Genomic DNA, 19,639 nt, shown 5'->3' with positions numbered 1-19,639 from the left:
CACAATAGGCTGAAAATCCAGTTCATGGCATGTTTTTACTGCTCCACTTTAACAGAGGAGTTTCCTGTGTAATAATGATTACGATGCAATAAGCACAGACACTAACGACAGAATCTCTGTCGTCCTTGTGACACATTGACAGGGTGGAAGCCCCCTTCATAACAATTTTTTTTGGTTCACCATGAGTTGAATATGTGGAGGAAAATGGATGGATGAATGGTTCATTATGCGTCACGGTGAAGTTAGCTGGTTTGGCCAATCAGCTTTTGATTCCTACATGATGTCAGAGCTAGTCGTAATTTTTTTTGAGCTACTCATAATTGAATCCGAAATTGAATGACACATCCTCCCAGATCAGACGTGTGTCCCTGGATGATGTCATTCCTGCTCTTAACCCTGCCTACAAAGCTCTGATTGGCTCATTATAGCTGCCAGTTAACACAAACACAGACTTCAGAGTAACTAACAAGCCTGAGATGTAGTGGAGTGATTTGAAGGTGGGTTTTGCAGGTAACAGGTGACCAGCAGGTCACATGAGTCACAGTAGTTACAGTTCACTTGTTTTCACTTGATTGTGTAATCAATATGTTTGACTGGAAGTTAGCAACAATTTCTACCTGTCTAATCTAAGGTAACCTCCAGGGGCAGACCTGAACATCACCTGGTTAGGATGGGTCACCTGCTGTTGAACCCTACTCCAGTGCAAAATGGGATGGATTTCAGGGCCAGTGAGGACCAGGAAAGTAACATTCATATAAGAACCAGTACATGATCTAGTAGTTTTAGTCTCAGTCGTATTTGCAGTATTTTCATAGATAGCATGAGCAGCCCCTCCCTTCCTGTCTGAGTATAAATACGAGTGGTTGAAGGAGGAGCTGCAGCTCTTCAGGTGCGTCTCTTTAGCTCAGCACACACCTGTCACACAGCAACATGCTGCCAGCGTGAGTATTTGCAATACTACTATTACTACAAATGTTACTCTATGTACTGCTAAAGATACCAGCATGAGTGATACTACTAATATTACTGCATTTTAAAATAATAATACTGCTCTACACAAAGCTATTGATGACTACTCCTTCATTTTATTCTTGTTATACTGTTATCCTCCTGTGCTTGTACTACCAAAACTGTTTCTACTGCACTATATACTTTTGATACTACTGCTACTAACAATAGTATTAATAATATTAATAATAATAATAATAATGCACTTAACATTGATAAAACTACTAATGCTACTGCATTTTAAACTGCTTCTATTGCCACAACCATTATACTGCTAACACTAATAATACCACCGCATTTTTACTGCAGTAGTATTAATAGTCTACTATTACAACTACTAATAATAATACACTTTATACTGTGAAGACTGCTGTTACTCATATGACTTGTGCTAGTGCTACTATAACTGCACTATACAACAAACACTGCTGCATGTCGGTGTTGTAATACTTTAGTACTTTTGCAGTTCTGCTGTGCTTCATGAAATCATTGGTATTACTTCATCCTGACTGGATGCAGATTATTACTGACTGTTTTTGACTGTCAGCTCATTTGTCCAATCAGATCACTAAAAAAGTTTCTTGTTTTTTGATCCAATCAGAGTTCAGCCATCCTCATTCCACGTGGTGATGGTATTGATTATATTGACAGCGGTTTGTGTATTGATTGATTTCAGCAGAAATGAACTCATTACTAATGATCATTGATGAGGTTTATTGGTGCTGATTATTGTATTGTCCCTGTATCTTATTGATGAGTGTATGTGAGGCTGATTCTGACAGTGTTGGTCAGTACTGATTAATCTCCTCTGTCACAACAGAAATCTATTGATCATGTCCATGGCCGTCTTTTTGACAACAGCAGTTTCTACCGCTCCCTTGGAGGGTAAAAAAAAGAGAAGCTATGTTTTGTATCTTATTTCATTTTATTATTTCTGTTTGGAGAGAAGACTTTCTGTGTGTCTTCCAGAGAAGGAGCTGGAGGAGGTGGAGGTTGAGGCCACAGAGGAGGGGGAGGTGTCCGAGGAGGAGGAGGGTAGGCCTTGTGTGTGTGAGAGAAGCCAGCTTTTATCGTGAAAAGCAGATTCGTGTCAAATTGTTCATGAAGCATAAACTCAGAGTTTATACTGATGACAAAATGAAACCAAACTGAGGTCACACGAATGGAACCTGACCCTCACACAAACCTCAGAGTGAACAACAGCATCATCGTCTGTGATCTTTTCAAACCGGTTTAAACTTATCATAAAGACACAAACATGTCACACATTTCAGTCACAAAGCTTTTTAAAATAACTCTTCAGGCAGTGAGATTCTTTCTTTATTAATGAAACACTATATAACCATGACATAACCTTAGGTAATCAGTGTTTGCCAAATATTACCTGGTGTTGGTTCTTGGGGTTTGTTTGGGTGAGTAAATGTGTGTGAGACATTCTCAATGACCCCTCTTCGGGTCCCTGTTCAAAGTAGAGTGGGTGTGAGACTGTAGGGCTGACAGTGAAGGTTTGGAGAAGGTGGTGTTTGCTGTTTTTGAGGGAAAAATGACAAAATCCAACAGCTTTTTCACAGTACTCAGTCCTCAGAACATCACCTATCTCTCATTTGTGTACTAAAATGTTTTTACTGACACAAATCACTACATCCGGGTCAAGATAATATAGGTTTTCTTTGTTTATTGTTAATTTGTTTGTGTTTGACTGAATTAATTTCAGTGTAACTCCTGTAGGATGCGTGGCCTCTGTCCAGTAAATGAAATATTAGAAATCATAAATCTTCGTGAAGCAGTGAGTGCAGCACATGTGTTAATGCTAAGCTAGGTGACATACGCGCATAGGGGAAAGGTAGAAGGAGTCAGAGGTCAAAAGTCAGAGCAGAAATAAAAAGACACTAAAACAGAGAAGTGTGACATTTGTTTAAAACTTCTAATTAGACATAAATGTTGGATGTCTTCTCTTTCCAGATGATGATGACTCCAAGAGTCAAGATAAGATTGAGGGTGAGAGGCAAAACACACTGTGACCTTTGCCCTGTAGTATTATCTTATAAACCTGCATAAACACAAAGAAATGAAAAGTTCAAACATCAGACTGTTGTTTAAATGAACGTGACGTGAGAACCTTATAAACATCTCTTTAAAAATCTGTGTGTAATATATGTTTTTCAGTCTTATCTAAATGTGTCACAGAATGAAGCTCAAATGATGCCTTTAGGTTTATAATAATATCTGGAAACACAAGCTTCATTCATGCCGAACACCTGACAGTTTGCTCCTCCCCCTCCTGCAGGAGCATTTGGTGGGCAGCGGACCACCACGGCAACGGTGGTGGCAGTGGGGGCTGCTGGGGGTTCAGGTGAGTAGACCTGATCAGGTTTTTCCTTCCTGAATAGTTTTTTTGTTTGTTCCAACTGGTCTCAGGTTTAATCCAGATTAACTGGCTGCTTTTCAGACCAGGATTACCCTGAATGGGTCTAGTCCACTTCCTGAGCTCCTCAGGTTACTGCAGGATGTCCAGAACCACGGCATCACGTACAGGACAAACTCTGCAAAAGCAAAAGTAGCAAATATGTTACTAAACACAAGAAGTGAAGTCTCTGCAGTCTTTGAGAGACTAAAACTCTTAGTTTGTGTTTCTTATATTCATATGTAGCTGTGTACAGTCTAATTTCAGCTAACTGTAATAATCTACTGCCTGTTCATTTTTTAGCTTTATTTGATAAACACAGTGAAGAGAAGACAGGAAGGCAGGAGCAGAGAGAGAAGGAAGAAGGCATGTGGCCGCGGGTCGGACTCAAACCCAGGCCAGCTCTCAGTAGTATGGCATGTGGTTGCCCGCTCCATGCATTGAGCCAAACTAGCGCTCCCAGACTGTTCATTTTTAAAAGAAATATGAAATCACCATTATGTTAGAAAGTACTGAAAAATAATATTTAGTTTTTGTATTTCACACAACCGAATATTGAGGAAGAAATGTAAATGTTTTATGATAAAATCGTGCTTCTTTTTTATGGAAGTAAAGATTATAAATGTGTTTTTCAGCAAGAAAACATGAAGATGAGTTTTTGGTGACATGCATGGTTTGACTCAGGTGTATTTTCTCTGCAGGTGTCTCCTCTGACATTCAGGATCTAAGTGGTAAGTTCAGCTAAATGTATAGTTTCTTGAAGATGTTAGAGAAAAGTACAGAATGCTGATAGCTTATCAGAGTCTATCCCAACTTTATTGAGAGACATTCTCTTATTTGATTGAAATATTACTGATATTTCTGTGTTCTGTGTTAGGCTTTTGGCTTTGGGACCTTGTGTAGTCATAGAAAACAGAGCTTCTCTGACATTTAGTTGTTAAACTAAGGTTCACGAAACAAAATAAGTAAGAGTTGAAAATTCATGACGGTTTACTGTTTTTCTCAGAGCCTGCTGTACACCCTGACAGTTATCATTAGAAAAAACACTCAACGTCAAATCCCAGAAACTGCATCATGGGAAGCCCCCAGCAATCTGAGGCTATTATAACATAACTAGCAGTCAGGCTCAACTGACTATTTCCATTATCAAAGAGGAAAGTTTTAAGCCTAATCTTAAAAATAGACAGGGTGTCTGTCTCCTGAATCCAAACTGGTTGCTGGTTTCACAGAAGAGGGGCCTGAAAGCAGAAGGCTCTGCCTTCTATTCTACTTCCATTCTAACTCTACGGTCTGTGAGCAAATATACTTGTTTAAAAATGATGTTTATTTTCAGCTTCCAGTGGTCAAACAGCAGGGGGAAGAACACATGAAGGAACAGCCGGAAGCTCAGCAGGTAAACCAGGTGAATCTCATCCAGAGAGAAACGCGATGACAAATATGAACATCTTAGACAGTAAAATGTTTGATTTGAATGGTAATCAGATTTCAGTCACTCTGCTCTGATCACTTCTCTGACTTTTGTTAGGTTACAGTCTCATCAGTGGAAACACTCCCTACTTAAAGGATCGCACAGAAATCTGTGTGGCAATTTAATACTTTTAAGAGACATGTTACACTCCAACCTCTTTACAACGGTTGAACTATCCAGTCATTTTGCTACATCAATACAGTGTAGTGCCTCTACTCAGGACCAGTAAAGATTAGATGGATTCTATAGCGTTTTTCTACTCTGAGCACAAAGCAGGTTCTACAACTTGTCCCATTCATCCATTCTCATAAGCACTTTTTACTTATGCTATTCCTATGTAAGTGTTTCTATCTAACATTCACACATATTTATACTCTTGGTTGCTCTCAAGTGGGGTTAATATCTTGGCAAATGTCTTTGGCCTGTATTTGCATGCAGACTGGATCAGACAAGGCTCAAACGACCAAGCTCCCTATTAGTAGGTGACCTGCTCTATCTCCTGAGCTACAGCCACCTCTTATTGTACTGCAATATCAATTTCAACACAGACTCCAAATATCTACGTAGGTTTGGAAGGAGGTTTTGATTTTAGGGTCTCAGGAAAAAAGTCATCACTGAAGTGAACAACTGGGAACTTGTTACCTTAGGAAAGCTCATAAACAATACACAGTACACAGTCACACAACCTGGAAAATAACACCTGCTCTTCATAGGTGTAAAACAAACAAAATAAAAGGAGAAATGAAATTAAATGAAATTAATAAAACAAAATAAAGTCTTCCTGTTGTAGAATGACAGAAGTCCAGTCTGAATTGTCTTTTAACGTTCCTTGTGACCCAAAAAGCAGTGCCTGTAAGGACGTGTGTGTCCCTTCAAAGCAGTGCTTTAAAGCACAACTACCCATCTACTACCCGGATAGGACTAATAAAACATCTGAATCCCAAGGAATAGCTTGACTCAGCCCTTCAGAGATCTCCCACAATCCAATCGCATGGCTGGCCACACCATTTCACCATCATCCAGAATGTAATTGGGCTGTACTCACCATCAGTGGTTCTCTACAATCCTGTGTTGGGATTTTTCAATACTAATATTGCAACACCAGTTGTTTTTTTCTACTCAGAATTCATGGCCAGGATCTCTTTGTCTTGCTCTGATACACACTTGGCCACCATTACTGGAAACATTCTCACATGGAAGTGTTAGACAATGCTTCCTGTGCTCAAGACATAAGTTCATTGCACGGTCTGTAAGGGCTTTGAACATCTGACCATTTTACTTTTTTTGTATTTAGAAGCTAAAACTGCTCCTGTTGTTACAGGTTCTGCAGCAGCTGAGATCTCTGATGTTTCCACAGCTTTGATCCATTCTGCAGGTAAACAGCCTGGGCTTTTTAAAAAATGGCAGATATGTGGACTTTTATTTTGAAGAACAAACAGGGTGCAGTCAATAACTATATGCGACCTGTATGCATTTGGATGGAACAAAACTTCATGTCAAAACACTGAAATCATCATCAAATGGCATCATGACATTACAAAAACGTAAACACAAGAATTAAGGTGTTTATCATTAGGGGGAAACAAATCCAAGCCTATGTGGCTCTGTGTGAAAAAGTGATTACCCCCTAAACCTAATAACTGGTTGGAAAAACCTAAGCAGTAATAACTGCAGTCTAGTGTTTGCGATAACTGGAAATAAATGCTGTGGAGGACTTCCCTCTCATCTTTGCAGAATTGTTGTAATTCACCCACAGTGAAGGGTTTTCAAGCCTGAACCACCTTTTTAAGGTCACCCCTCATCTCAACCAGATTCAGGTCAGAAATTTGACTAGGCCCCTCTAAACTCTTCGCTTTATTTTTCTTAAGCCATTCAGAGGTGGATTTGCTGGTGTGTTTTGGATCATTATCCTGCTGCAGAACCCAACTGCACTTCGGCTTGAGATCACAAGCAGATGGCCAGACATCCTCCTTCAGGTCGTTTTGGTAGACAGCTGAATTCATTGTTCCATTTACCACAGCAAGTCTTCCAGGTCCTGAGGCAGTAAGCAGTCCCAGACCATCACCATACCGGCATCATATTTTACTGTTGGCGTGATGTTCATTCTCTGAAATTCTGTTACTTTTATGCCAGATGTACTGGACATACACCTTTCCAAAAGGTTCAACTTTTGTCTCATTAATCCACAGTATTTGTGAGCAGAGGTTATCATCTCGGAACTCTCTTTTTTCCCCGTCTTGTAGAGTCATGAACCTTAACTGTGGCACGTGAAGCCTGAAGTTCTTTGAAAGTTGTTCTGGGGTCTTATGACCTCTTGAATGAGTCGTTGCTGCGGTCTTGGAGTCATTTTGGTCGGTTCACCACCACACCATCACACCTCTTCCTTCATGGTGGTAACCATGTAGTAGTAGTAGAGAGCATCCTTTCACAGCGGGTGGAACTAAAGATCTAAAATTTGGACTCATCAAAGGAAAGCAGATTTCTACACATCTGATGTCCATTCCTTGTGTTTCATGACCTGAAACAAATCTTTTCTGCTTGTTGCTTTTCCTTAGTAGTGGTTTCTTAGCAGCTTGTTGACCATAAAGACCTCATTTGTACAGTCTCCTCTGAACAGTTGATGTAGAGATGTGTCTGCTTCTGGAACTGTGGGCATTTATCTGAGGTGCTGCATAACATGAATGTCCCAACCCCATTAAGAAGGCAATAAATGCCACAAATAAACCCTGACGAGGCACACCTGTGAAGTGAAACCCATATCAGGTGACTACTCATGAAGCTCACTGAGAGAAGGCCAAGGGTTTGCAGCACTGTCAACAAAGCAAAGGAATCTAAACTATAAGACATATTTAGAGTTATTTATCATTTTTTTCTTTGCTTAATAATTCCATATGTCTTGCTTCACATATTTGATGTCTTCAGTATGTATCTACAAGGCAAAAATAGTAAAAAATAAAGATAGTCCATTAAATGAGAAGGTGTGTTAATCGATGATTTCTGTGTTTTAAGGAGACAAGCATTCCTCTGCTTTATCTCACACAGAAACAAATGGTAAGTCCAATTATTACTCTGCTGGCATTTTGAGAATTATTGATTCATTAAGCTCAGCACAACAGCTGACTGTACGAGCCCTTTAGCATAGAAAGCTTCACATCTTTAAACCTGGTCTTTGTCTGCAGGTTCTGCAGGAGCTGGCTCAGAGACCAACAGTAAGTAGCTTTCAAATCCCTCAAACAGAGACCAGTCAATAGATCATTGAGTTGAAGACCTTTCAATATGTCTGTGAAGATTCTCAGTTCATTGTAGTCTAAGGAGCTTGGAAAGAAAAGCATCTGGACTTCTTTAAGTTTCCTTGAAGAGGTTTCACCTCTCATCCGAGAAGCTTCTTCAGTTCTTGGGTCAAATGGTGGAGAGCCCCAGATTTAAGCCCTGTGGGAGTGTCCCCCCAAGAAGGACAACAGACCCCCTATTGATCCTCTACCTAATCACACGAACCAAGGTGTGAAAACGGGTGTAGGTCACAATCAGCCAAGGTTTTTGGTGAGCTCATTGTGAAACCAAGCTCCATCCTATTATGTGATTTCCTGAGGTCAAATGGCCAAGGACGTGAGTGGGCGTTAAGGCGTCTGGGAAGCGATCTGGATTATAGATGGTAGACAGTTGGTGTCGTAACCCACCGCCTCTGTTCAAGGATGGTCGTTCACAGTGGACATAGATGGCATTGGCATCTTTGAAAGAGTGACCTTTGTCCTTTAGATGCCATTGTCCCTCTCATGGGGAAACACCCACAGGGCTTAAACCTGGGACTCTCCACCATTTGACTCTAGAACAGAATAAGCTTCTCGGATGAGAGGTGAAACATCTTCAAGCAACTTAAAGAAGTCCAGACGAAAGATCTTACAATCTCTTCAAAAAATTATCAATTCTTGTTTTGTTTTGTTTTTTCGAGGTAATGGACAGAAGCTCCTGAATGGAGGAGGAGGGGGTGGAGTTGGCAGTCAGACAGGTAATGCGGTATGGAGAGGGGCTACAAGGGAGACAGGTGAAACCTATTTTTTAAGAAGCTCAGAGACATTAAGTTCAACTCTCTTTTCCAGATGCTGTGGGATTCTTTCAGGGTGACGTTTCTCACCTGGGTCTTACAGGTGAGTGTCCAGGTGAGGTGTCTGTGACATCACTTTTACTTCATCAGATCCAAGTCAGATTTTTAAGTGCTACAAAGGCAAAGAACACTTCTATGGCTTTAAGGAGGAATCTCTCAGCAGCTGTCATTGACTTTTTCTCCTTTAGGATCCATAGAGCCATCTAGCCATGACTTCCTGCTTGGCATGATGGGTAAGTTCAGCTGCTCTCATTTTACAAACCAATAATTTTCTTAAATCTGAAGCTTGATTTGATGATAAAATCTGAGGTCATTCCAGATACACACTGACTCTTTTGGTCTTTTGCTCCAGCTCTGACTCACAGAGGGATGTGGCGAGTTTCAACACAAACAGGCTTTCTCTGCAGTAGCGGGCTCAATAAAACCTTAAACCCCAGTCAGAGATAATGATTATCAGATTATTAGTCTTCTTTGTTAGGCCAGGCTCTCTGCTTCACTCCCTGAGAACCCTCAGACAAAATGGGTTATTTCACAGATCATGGTCATTTGTGAGTGACACATTATCAGATGATGATGATGATGATGATGATTAAAACGTCAAGGAAGAATATAAAAATATCACATAGAGCAAGATGGGGATGTATGTCACAGAGCAGTAAAATATTTTAATGACAGCTAATTATTTTACCTATGAGTATGGTCAATGCTGCTGTTTATTTCTGTAGACACTAAAACTGGTGAGCCAAATTGTGTTACAGGAAGTTCTTTAAATAAAAGGGGATCAGATTCCCAGGGCACAGAGACTACAAGTCTAACAAGAAAAAGTTTATTCATGGAGGTGGAAAGCAGGAATAAAAGCAAACAAAATTCTAAAAAACGTATGCAATAAAATGTTCTTGGTACCCTAAAATCCCCCAAGAACAAATAAAAACAATTCTTAAAACTACAATAAAATGTTCTTTGTACAGTAAAATCCCACACAGTCCAGCAATTCAATTGTCCTACAACCCAATACCAATGTTCCTTATATGTAAAAGTTAAACAGAGGAATTCCTCTTCTGAAGTGGGGACCACCTCATCCCTCCACTGGGCACCCCACATCACAACCCAGCTTGCACTCCGCACTCGAGTCTCTCGCTCGCTGCTTCGCCCTGTAAATAAACATACTGGCCAGAACCATCGTCTGACCTGGCTAATAGCCATGTCATATCTGGCCCTTCCCCTTGCTCAGCCAACTTTCTTTAAACAAGTCCTTTCCCCAGCTGATAGGCCACACCCACACCTCAACAGACGCCTGCTATTTGCTAACTGTCCAGAGTCCACAGTGGATTAAAACAATAGCATGCAAAAAAAAAAAAAAAAACACTAAAAACATGCAATACAAATATCAGAATAAAATCATGCAAATATAATCAGAACCACACTCACAAGTAAACACTAAAATCAGAATAAGACCAATTATAAAGAAAAAAACAAAATACATCTCGGTGACAGCTGCACCTTAGTTGTGAGATCTAAAATTGGATCTATTAAGGCTTCCTGCTACCTGCTGCTCTCTGGCAGGTAGCTAAATGCAGGTAGCTTATATTGCTCTCCTTTTTTTGCTTGTTTGATATATGTATTTTTTGTCTGTTTGTTTTGTTTGTTTTGTTTTTTGCCCTTTATCACTGTTCCTCTTCCCCGCTGTTCGCTCTTCCCCTACCTCTCTTTCATTCTCCCTTTTCTTTCCCCCAGTCATGTCTGTCCCGTGTGTAGCAAGTGAAAATAAAATAAACAATTATATATATAAAAAAAAAAAAGGCTTCCTGTCCCACAGCCTGATGAAGGAGACATGGAAATCAGATCAGAGTGAATGAATGTGATTGGTTGAACAGGTGTTCTTGCCGTCGATGAGACTTAGCAGGAAATCACAATCAAGTAGAACAATATTCACACATTTTCTAAATAATCACATGAACACATTCTTGTGACAATGTGGTGCACAGCTTGTGCTTCATTTGGTGAGTATGGTATGATTTACCACACATATAAAACATATTCCCATGGCAGAGAATCTCTATTACACTCAAAACATGCTGGAAATAATAAAAATAAATAAAAATAAACAGTGACAATGTGGTTGATTCAAACCAAAACTCTGAATATAACATTTTGCTGATCAGGTGATATTTTCATATGAAAAGAGAGCCTCTTTCATGAGATATAAAGACAAGACACAGATAAAAAGCCATTAATGTCGTTTTGCAGTATACCTGTCAGATGTCTGAGCCAAGAAGAAACACAATAAACATAATTCTGTATTTTATTGTAGTGGAATGTTTCTGTGTTTTTAGGTGGTGATGCTTTCGGTCCAGATGGTCACGTTAACATCCCAGGTTTGATTTCTTTCTGAAACACTTAAAGTGATTCTTTGATTAGTGAACTTAACCATGACTACTAAAGCTGGGGGAAAGGGCTCTGATGTGATTTAGGGTTTGCTGTTGTTGTTGTTTGTTTGTTCTTTTTTGATTGTTTGATATTGGTGTTAATTATTGTTTTGCTTTTTGTTTCTGAATTATCACAGGTAACATGACAGCACCCTCTCACCTGGAGCCTTCAGGTATGACTTCCTCTTCATTTAATAATGTCTGAAATTGGACAAATCACGCTGGTTGATGTTTTTCTTTTGGTTCAGGTGTGACAGCAACTCCACATGCAGATCAGAACAGTCTGAACTCACTTGCAGGTGAGTACAGACTCCTCCCCCACTAACGTCATCCAAATATATCACATGATGTTTTTGAACTGTCCAATTATTTTTTATTCAGCCAAAAGCATTATGTAGCTGCTAGTGGCAGTTCAAACACAGCATCTGTGTTTGTATCTCTGCTGTTTCCTTTCCTTGCTTGTTAATCTTTCCTACCTCCTGTTTCCTGGTATTGAAGATCTTGTTCATCATTCTGATACCACCGTTGATCAGCCAGGACCAGATCAAACTTTCCTGAGTTCAGGACCTGACCAATCATTACCCAGCTCTGTCTCTGGCTCCTCCCACTCTGCAGGTTGTGAGAGGAAAGACTTTTACTCTGAAAACCAGATTAACTTTTACTCTGAAGTTTTCCTTCATCTCTTATTTAGTAAAGTAAAACAGCATCTTTTTCCTTTTCAGGGGCAGTGTCTTCATCCTCAACGCACATTGAAGCTCTCAGAGACCAGAAAGGTGATCTCACACTAGCATAAATGTAATCCCAAAGGTTTTAAACTTTACATCAGCTCCACTGTAGACTTTTCAATGTTGTTTCTTTTTTTTCTAAACTTAAATTTAAAAAAAGACACATTATCTGGCACCTGAACTAAGGAAAATATCAATAGTCCCGATCCTTCATTATCTGTTGACCATATTTCATATTGGTGCTGTATTTGTCCTCACAGATGCAGCTGATTCAGCTGATACTGATGGTAATTCCTCAGAGCTTCATGCTCTTAAATTTACTGCATATAAAAATACCTTCAACTATGTAATTATTGTTTGATTTTCTGAATTTACTTTGTGTTGTTTAGGAAACGGTCGACAGACCCTGTTGACAGACACAAATGGAGGTAAACGTTCACCATTTTAGTTCACTTCGATAAAAACATTCAGATCTGCAACAGAACACACCTGAGTAGACCAGACTATCCATCTGTCACCCACCTCGATGATTTGCCCATTCACGGTAGCAGCAGGCTAAGCTCCACACATTATTCTCCTCAACAGTATCTTCCAGTTCCTCCCTGAGAATTAAGAGTCTCTCACAGGCCAGATGAGATATATTACCTCTTTGATTTTCTTCATAAATAAATGAATCATGGAACAGAGGACCCCAAAAAAGGAAGAAGAAAATCCCATCTTTAATCGGAAACAGGCATTATTCATACACTCTGCGTTTGCAAAAGGCAAAATTTAAAAGAAAAAACTCCAACAGGTCATATGTGAAGGGGGGAAAAAAGAAAAACAAAAGAATACATTAAAGACCCGCCTTACTTGACTGTGATCAGTTGCTATGAAGGAACGTATCTTTCCCTTATCTGGATTCACTTACCATAAGATTTATGATCTGGATAAACGTTCACATGAAACTTACTATCTGTCACATTAGCCCAGGGTTTCCCCTGTATGTTTACATAAAAGTGGTAGTGTTGGCTGTATCTGATCAATAACAAAGGTCTCGTGACTCTTGTTCCACAGAAAATGATCTGTGAATGTTACTTACTGGGCAGCACAGTAGTATGGTGGTTAGCACTGTTGCCTGCATTCGACTCCACCATTTGGCTGGTTATATGTTTTTCCCACGCTTCTTCCCACAGTTCAAAGATATGCAATTAGTGGGATTAAGTTAATAGGTGATGCTAAAGTGTGAATGCCCCCCCGTTACCGTGATAAGGATACTTGGAAGAGAACTGCAATTGCACTCATCCACTGGTCCATCTCAATCATCACTCAAGATTAAGATCCTGAAATACTTAACTTCCTCACTTGGAGCAGCAACACGGAGGGAGTAATCCACCATCTTCTCGCAGAGGACCATGGCTTCAGAGAAGGAGGTGCTGATTCTCAGCTTGGCCCTGGTGTAAGATAATGGTCATGTTCTGAAAAAAACAACAGTACTACCTCATCTTCAAAAAGCAAAAGCCCTCTGTATCAATTTAGTGATTCTTCATTTGAACACAGGTGAACATAAGACATTTGTTGAAAAGTCAGATAGTGGGTTCAGAAGGATTCCTGGCTCAGATCACCCCCTTAGATACTCCTCACACCACCTTCATCGCCAACATTTGTTTCTGCAGTTTAACTTTGCTGTTTGTGTTTCTGCAGCAGAGACAGAAAAACTGGTTTCCTTCAGCGATCTTTATACTGATCTCACAGGTACAGTCTAATCAAGCTAATTATTTATACCAGATTATATGTTGGAATTCAGTGTCTCCATTGTTCCATCGTTAGACTAGTAAACTGTTAACATTATGAGCTAAAAGAAGCTAAAAGTCCGGAGTATGTAATGTTTACGTCACCAGGTCAGGGAGTGGTACTGCTCAACATGAAGCTCTTTAAATGGTTTGAACACTTCTTACAAAAATAGCCTCACATTTTAAGTTATACAATTTTCAGTCAAAGACAAGGCGTACAGGAAGTACAGGATAACAGCCAAAGTGCAGAATAACTGGAAACCACACCCGAGTCACCTTATCCAGTCGTTAATCTGGAATCAGGATTGTATTTTAAATGATCAGTGAAATAATGTGATAAATAAAAATGTGCTGATGATGTCATCAGGTGGTGCAGAGTCAGTAACCAGGATTAACGTCAATCTCACAGGTGAGGTGAACAGATCAAAAAAAGCTGTTTACTGATAAACAGTGTTAGTAATGGATGAAGCTCTGTGTTCTGTTATTTCTAGCTTCAGGTCTTGGATTCGGGCATGATGTCACAGGTACTACTACTTACTATGACTATGAAGCTCATTGGTTCATAATCCGGTGTGGGAGAGGGGGGTTATCCACTTTCTGTCACATGATCATGTGTTACAGAGTCTCCATCCATTATGATCCAAACTGCGTCTGTCGATGTCACACAGACACATAACCCAGGTACACATATCTTTACATTTGTCTTTACAGTTGTCCCTGGTTCTCTTTGTGCATTTGTGTGCATATCTTTGTGTATGGCCGTCTGTCTCTACATCTGTCTTTCTGTCTGCCTGACTGTAAATCTATCTGTACATCTGCCTGTCTTTCTGTAGGTCAGCCTTTGCATCTGTCTGCTTCTGTACACCTGTCTGTACATTTGTCTGTATATCTAGGTTTACATTTTCCTGTCTGATTCTCCTCTGCTTTATTCAGTTTCAGGCATTCACCCTCACACAGATCTGGTTACCATGACAGCAGACTTCTCTGGGACAGATACAGGTATGTCCATCTCCCTTCAATATACTAACAGTTAATTAACAGACAGGTGAGAGGTCAAAGGTCAGATGTATGTTCTGTGTGTTTCAGTTGCAACAGATCATACAGGAAGGCTTCTCGACTCTAGTAAGTTCTACTATACCTATTCCCACCTAAAAAAAAAACAGTCCAATTCCAGCAACTTGCCCTAACTCACAAGGGTTGTCACAAAGCCAAGTATGCAACATGCTCTTTATACACTTAGAGGGAGCCTGCAATTAATCGAAGTAATCGAAGTTAAAAAAAAAAAAAAGGTTTATTGATCATGTTTTGATCATTTCTTTGATCTTTGCTTATTGATGCTGTTTAAAAAAAAAAACCCTAGATGTCCTTTGTCGCCTCTGAAGGGTGAGGTCTAAGGAGCTTGGAAAGAAAAGCATCTGGACTTCTTTAAGTTGCTTGAAGACATTTCACCTCTCATCCGAGAAGCTTCTTCAGTTCTAAGGGTCAAATTGTGGAGAGTCCCAGATTTAAACCCAGTGGGAGTATCCCACTGTCCAGACGCTTTTCTTTCCAAGCTCCTTCCATTACGATGACCTGGGTGACTGAGAACCTGCACAGACACTCTTACAAATCCGGCAGTTTAAAGTGTGAGCATGAAACAAAGCAGCACCGCTGAGAAAGGTGTAGATCAGTGTCATGTGGTCTATCACGAGGTTCTGGCTCATTCCCGTTAATAAACTCACATTCAAACGCAGGAGAAGATCAAGTTGTGAGGTTTAGTGTTTGTGACTGACTGGGATTGAGTTCATGTTTCAGAGTGTCTGTTCTTATTCTGCTGTAGGTCTGTGTCTCTTTGTGGGTGTGTCAGCACCCACTGAATACACAATGTGTGTGTCGTTTTTTTCTTTTGCAGGTCCTCCAGCTGTGACAGATCACACACAGATGGCTGGTAAGTCTTAAAAATGTTCACAGCTTTAAAAGGTTTAGAACACATACCTGAAATACGGACAGAGCCTGTATGTCACGTGGAAACCTATGCCCTCTAGAGGACTAAGACTGCATATGCTCTTTTCCACATTGCCACCATATTGGAAAATTCCATGTATTCCATGGCTTCTATGTACTAGCGGGGAATTGTAATCTTACCAAGTAGTTAAAAACACACACATTGGGGGGATTCTGTATTTGTGATTTTTGTATAAAAGCATCAGAGGTAATAAGTAAGAAATCTTTGTCATCCTCAGGGTAAAAACATCTAGTATATCAGACCACTGACTAATGATTGCATAGTTTCTTCAGGGGGAGGGGCTTAAGCTTTTCAAGCCTGGGTTAATGCTAAGATAAGTTTCTTCTTTGGTTGTTAATATCAGTATTTTTGTAAAAAAATAAATAAATAAATAAATTGCAGATTGGATGAAGAGAATTCTTCCCTCCAAGTGTACTTTCTCCTTTGCATCTGTGCCCCAGAAGGTTCAAAGGTGTGCTGGATGCGGTTTGGGGTCCCATTTTTTGGTTAAAGGATATTTTGCTGTTTGTATCTGATATGAGATCAGGTGCTGAAGGCTTGTTCTTTCTCTTTTCTTGGTTCTGCTTGTTCTCTGCAGGTTCAGTTACTGAACAGTACAACCCATCTGGTCAGGGTCCTGAAGGTTTGTTATCATCACACTCTTGACTCGAATCTTTACAATATTTCATTTAATACATTTTCTCTATCACTGAAGATGTCCTGAGCAGTCTGATGTTTCCTGTTTAGTTTACACTTTCTTTGTATTCAATGTTCATCAAACCCTGAAACTGATTTTTATTTAAAAGAACCTTATGTCAGGGTCATGAAAACCCTGCAGCATCAGTACTGGATGTGTTAGATCTGTCCCTCCAGATCCAGATAGTAAAAACCCCCACATAAATTCATTATGTGTTTTAACTCATACCAGAGGGTATAAAAATGATCCAAAATATGATCCATTATTTAAACCGTCTATTGTAGCATGCAACAGAGAAGCTTTGCAAACACATGCTGGAACATGTTGAAAACGTGTGTTAATTAATATGTTTGTTCGGAATGTTTTTATTTTTATTGTTCTCATGTGAAGCTTTTCACTGAATCTTAGTTTCTCGTTCAGGTACAGAAAATGTGGAACTGGAGGATACCTGCTGACTTCCACATCAAACCGCGAGTTCGCTTCCTGCGTTACCGTTTCCAGTGTACCGACCAATCAGCACGGCCAATGAAATCTGACCCCTCCCACTAGCTGTAGGCCCCTCCAGTGAATGGCAGCAGGTGTTTTTTTGTTTGTTTGTTTTTTTAATATTTAAAAATGTCGGTTTATAGACATTTATTTTGTCTTAGAGAATCATGGAGGGAAAGTAAAGAAAATTAGTCTCAACAGTGTGCTGATTCAGATTTGATCTGATGACAAAAAGGAAGTGACATGTTCATTGTAAAACATGGTTTAAAAATTCTGTAATAAATGTGTTTGTTGAACATCAAAACTGAGAATTTGTCTTTTGCCCAAACTGGTGACTAAACTGTCGTCCTGGATTTTGTGAGCTCTGAATAAATCTTATTATTCATCACTGATTGAAGAAAATAAGAACAACCCCAGGTTTCTTAGACTCCATTTCTTCTGCTATCTGGACCACCACGCCACATGATGTCCATCTAGTTGACACAGCCCAGGTCCACATCACCCTGAACCCTGGTGAAGGTCTGGTCTGGTGACCCCAGTATGACACTATAAACAGATTACTGGAGGCCAGCATGATCATCCCATATCAGTCATCATGGAATATGCCAATATTTCCCGTCTTTATGGGCCCAGGTAAGGGTAGATGAATGGTACAGGATTTTAGACCCGTGAACAACACCACAACACCAGACGTTCTTCATCCCACTGTAACCATTTGCTTTACTCATCTTCCTGTTTAGGTTTGGAGGCAAAGTCACCCTCTACAATGTAGGCGATTGTAAATTCTCCTTAACTTTCTCTGCTCATGTTCTACATCCTGCTTCTATCATTTAAGAAACATTTCTAAATTGAGCCCTATGGTATCTCATTCTGAACTGGAGATTGTTATTCGTGCATTCATTTCATCGTAATTGGACTACTGTGATTCACTGTTTACATGTGTAAACAAAAACTCCCCGGAGCGTCTGCAGATTGTCCAAAATGCTGCAGCAAGGATTCTGACAAAAACATCTAAGTACTCTCATGTAACACCATTGCTTATACAGCTGCACTGGCTCCCCGCTGAATTCAGAGTCCATTTTAAGATACTGGTTCTGACATTTAAAGCTCTTCAAGGACAAGCACCAGCCGACATTGAACTTTTACAGCCCTATGTCCCTATAGTAGGTCCCTGAGGTCTTGTGATCTGGGCCTGCTTGTTATTCAGCATATAGAGTGGGGCAAAAAAGTATTTAGTCAGCCACCGATTGTGCAAGTTCCCCCACCTAAAATGATGACAGAGGTCAGTAATTTGCACCAGAGGTACACTTCAACTGTGAGAGACAGAATGTGAAAAAAAAAAAAATCCATGAATCCACATGGTAGGATTTGTAAAGAATTTATTCGTAAATCAGGGTGGAAAATAAGTATTTGGTCAATAACAAAAATACAACTCAATACTTTATAACATAAACTTTGTTGGCAATAACAGAGGTCAAACGTTTACTATAGGTCTTTAGCAGGTTTGCACACACAGTAGCTGGTATTTTGGCCCATTCCTCCATGCAGATCTTCTCGAGAGCAGTGATGTTTTGGGGCTGTCGCCGAGCAACACGGACTTTCAACTCCCGCCACAGATTTTCTATGGGGTTGAGGTCTGGAGACTGGCTAGGCCACTCCAGGACTTTCAAATGCTTCTTACGGAGCCACTCCTTTGTTGCCCGGGCGGTGTGTTTTGGATCATTGTCATGTTGGAAGACCCAGCCTCGTTTCATCTTCAAAGTTCTCACTGATGGAAGGAGGTTTTGGCTCAAAATCTCACGATACATGGCCCCATTCATTCTGTCCTTAACACGGATCAGTCGTCCTGTCCCCTTGGCAGAAAAACAGCTCCATAGCATGATGTTTCCACCCCCATGCTTCACAGTAGGTATGGTGTTCTTGGGATGCAACTCAGTATTCTTCTTCCTCCAAACACGACGAGTTGAGTTTATACCAAAAAGTTCTACTTTGGTTTCATCTGACCACATGACATTCTCCCAATCCTCTGCTGTATCATCCATGTGCTCTCTGGCAAACTTCAGACGGGCCTGGACATGCACTGGCTTCAGCAGCGGAACACGTCTGGCACTGCGGGATTTGATTCCCTGCCGTTGTAGTGTGTTACTGATGGTGACCTTTGTTACTTTGGTCCCAGCTCTCTGCAGGTCATTCACCAGGTCCCCCCGTGTGGTTCTGGGATCTTTGCTCACCGTTCTCATGATCATTTTGACCCCACGGGATGAGATCTTGCGTGGAGCCCCAGATCGAGGGAGATTATCAGTGGTCTTGTATGTCTTCCATTTTCTGATGATTGCTCCCACAGTTGATTTTTTCACACCAAGCTGCTTGCCTATTGTAGATTCACTCTTCCCAGTCTGGTGCAGGTCTACAATACTTTTCCTGGTGTCCTTCGAAAGCTCTTTGGTCTTGGCCATGGCGGAGTTTGGAGTCTGACTGTTTGAGGCTGTGGACAGGTGTCTTTTATACAGATGATGGGTTCAAACAGGTGCCATTCATACAGGTAACGAGTGGGGGACAGAAAAGCG

General features: G+C 40.4%; 1 protein-coding gene across 5 annotated transcripts; it reads left to right on the top strand.

The window, feature by feature from the left end:
• The first annotated feature begins 694 nt into the window (after positions 1-694).
• LOC146644190 (uncharacterized) lies at positions 695-17,393 on the top strand. Of its 5 annotated transcripts, none has more exons than XM_085396463.1 (29): positions 696-941; positions 1,829-1,893; positions 1,978-2,043; positions 2,971-3,006; positions 3,296-3,361; positions 4,114-4,143; positions 4,746-4,814; positions 6,202-6,255; positions 7,890-7,931; positions 8,060-8,089; positions 8,830-8,886; positions 8,978-9,025; positions 9,171-9,215; positions 11,316-11,357; positions 11,546-11,581; positions 11,657-11,707; positions 11,907-12,023; positions 12,131-12,181; positions 12,394-12,420; positions 12,523-12,561; positions 13,817-13,867; positions 14,273-14,314; positions 14,397-14,429; positions 14,527-14,586; positions 14,839-14,904; positions 14,992-15,027; positions 15,797-15,832; positions 16,488-16,532; positions 17,007-17,392. In XM_085396463.1, exons 1-29 carry the CDS (start codon positions 931-933, stop codon positions 17,039-17,041), a joined length of 1,386 nt encoding a protein of 461 aa, XP_085252589.1. In that variant the 5' UTR covers positions 696-930; the 3' UTR covers positions 17,042-17,392. The 5 variants fall into 5 exon arrangements, with proteins under 5 accessions (XP_085252592.1, XP_085252589.1, XP_085252591.1 ...); XM_085396464.1 differs by having other exon boundaries at positions 698-941; positions 4,746-4,805; positions 17,007-17,390; XM_085396466.1 differs by lacking the exon at positions 11,546-11,581 and having other exon boundaries at positions 695-941; positions 17,007-17,393.
• The last annotated feature ends 2,246 nt before the right edge of the window (positions 17,394-19,639 follow it).

The sequence above is a fragment of the Rhamphochromis longiceps genome, linkage group LG22, assembly GCF_057381845.1.
Source record: "Rhamphochromis longiceps isolate RC_006_pf linkage group LG22, R_longiceps_female_GT1.1, whole genome shotgun sequence".
Classification (NCBI taxonomy): Eukaryota; Metazoa; Chordata; class Actinopteri; order Cichliformes; family Cichlidae; genus Rhamphochromis; species Rhamphochromis longiceps.
The sequence above is the reverse complement of the archived record's forward strand: the minus strand, read 5'-3'. Positions and strand labels throughout refer to the sequence as shown.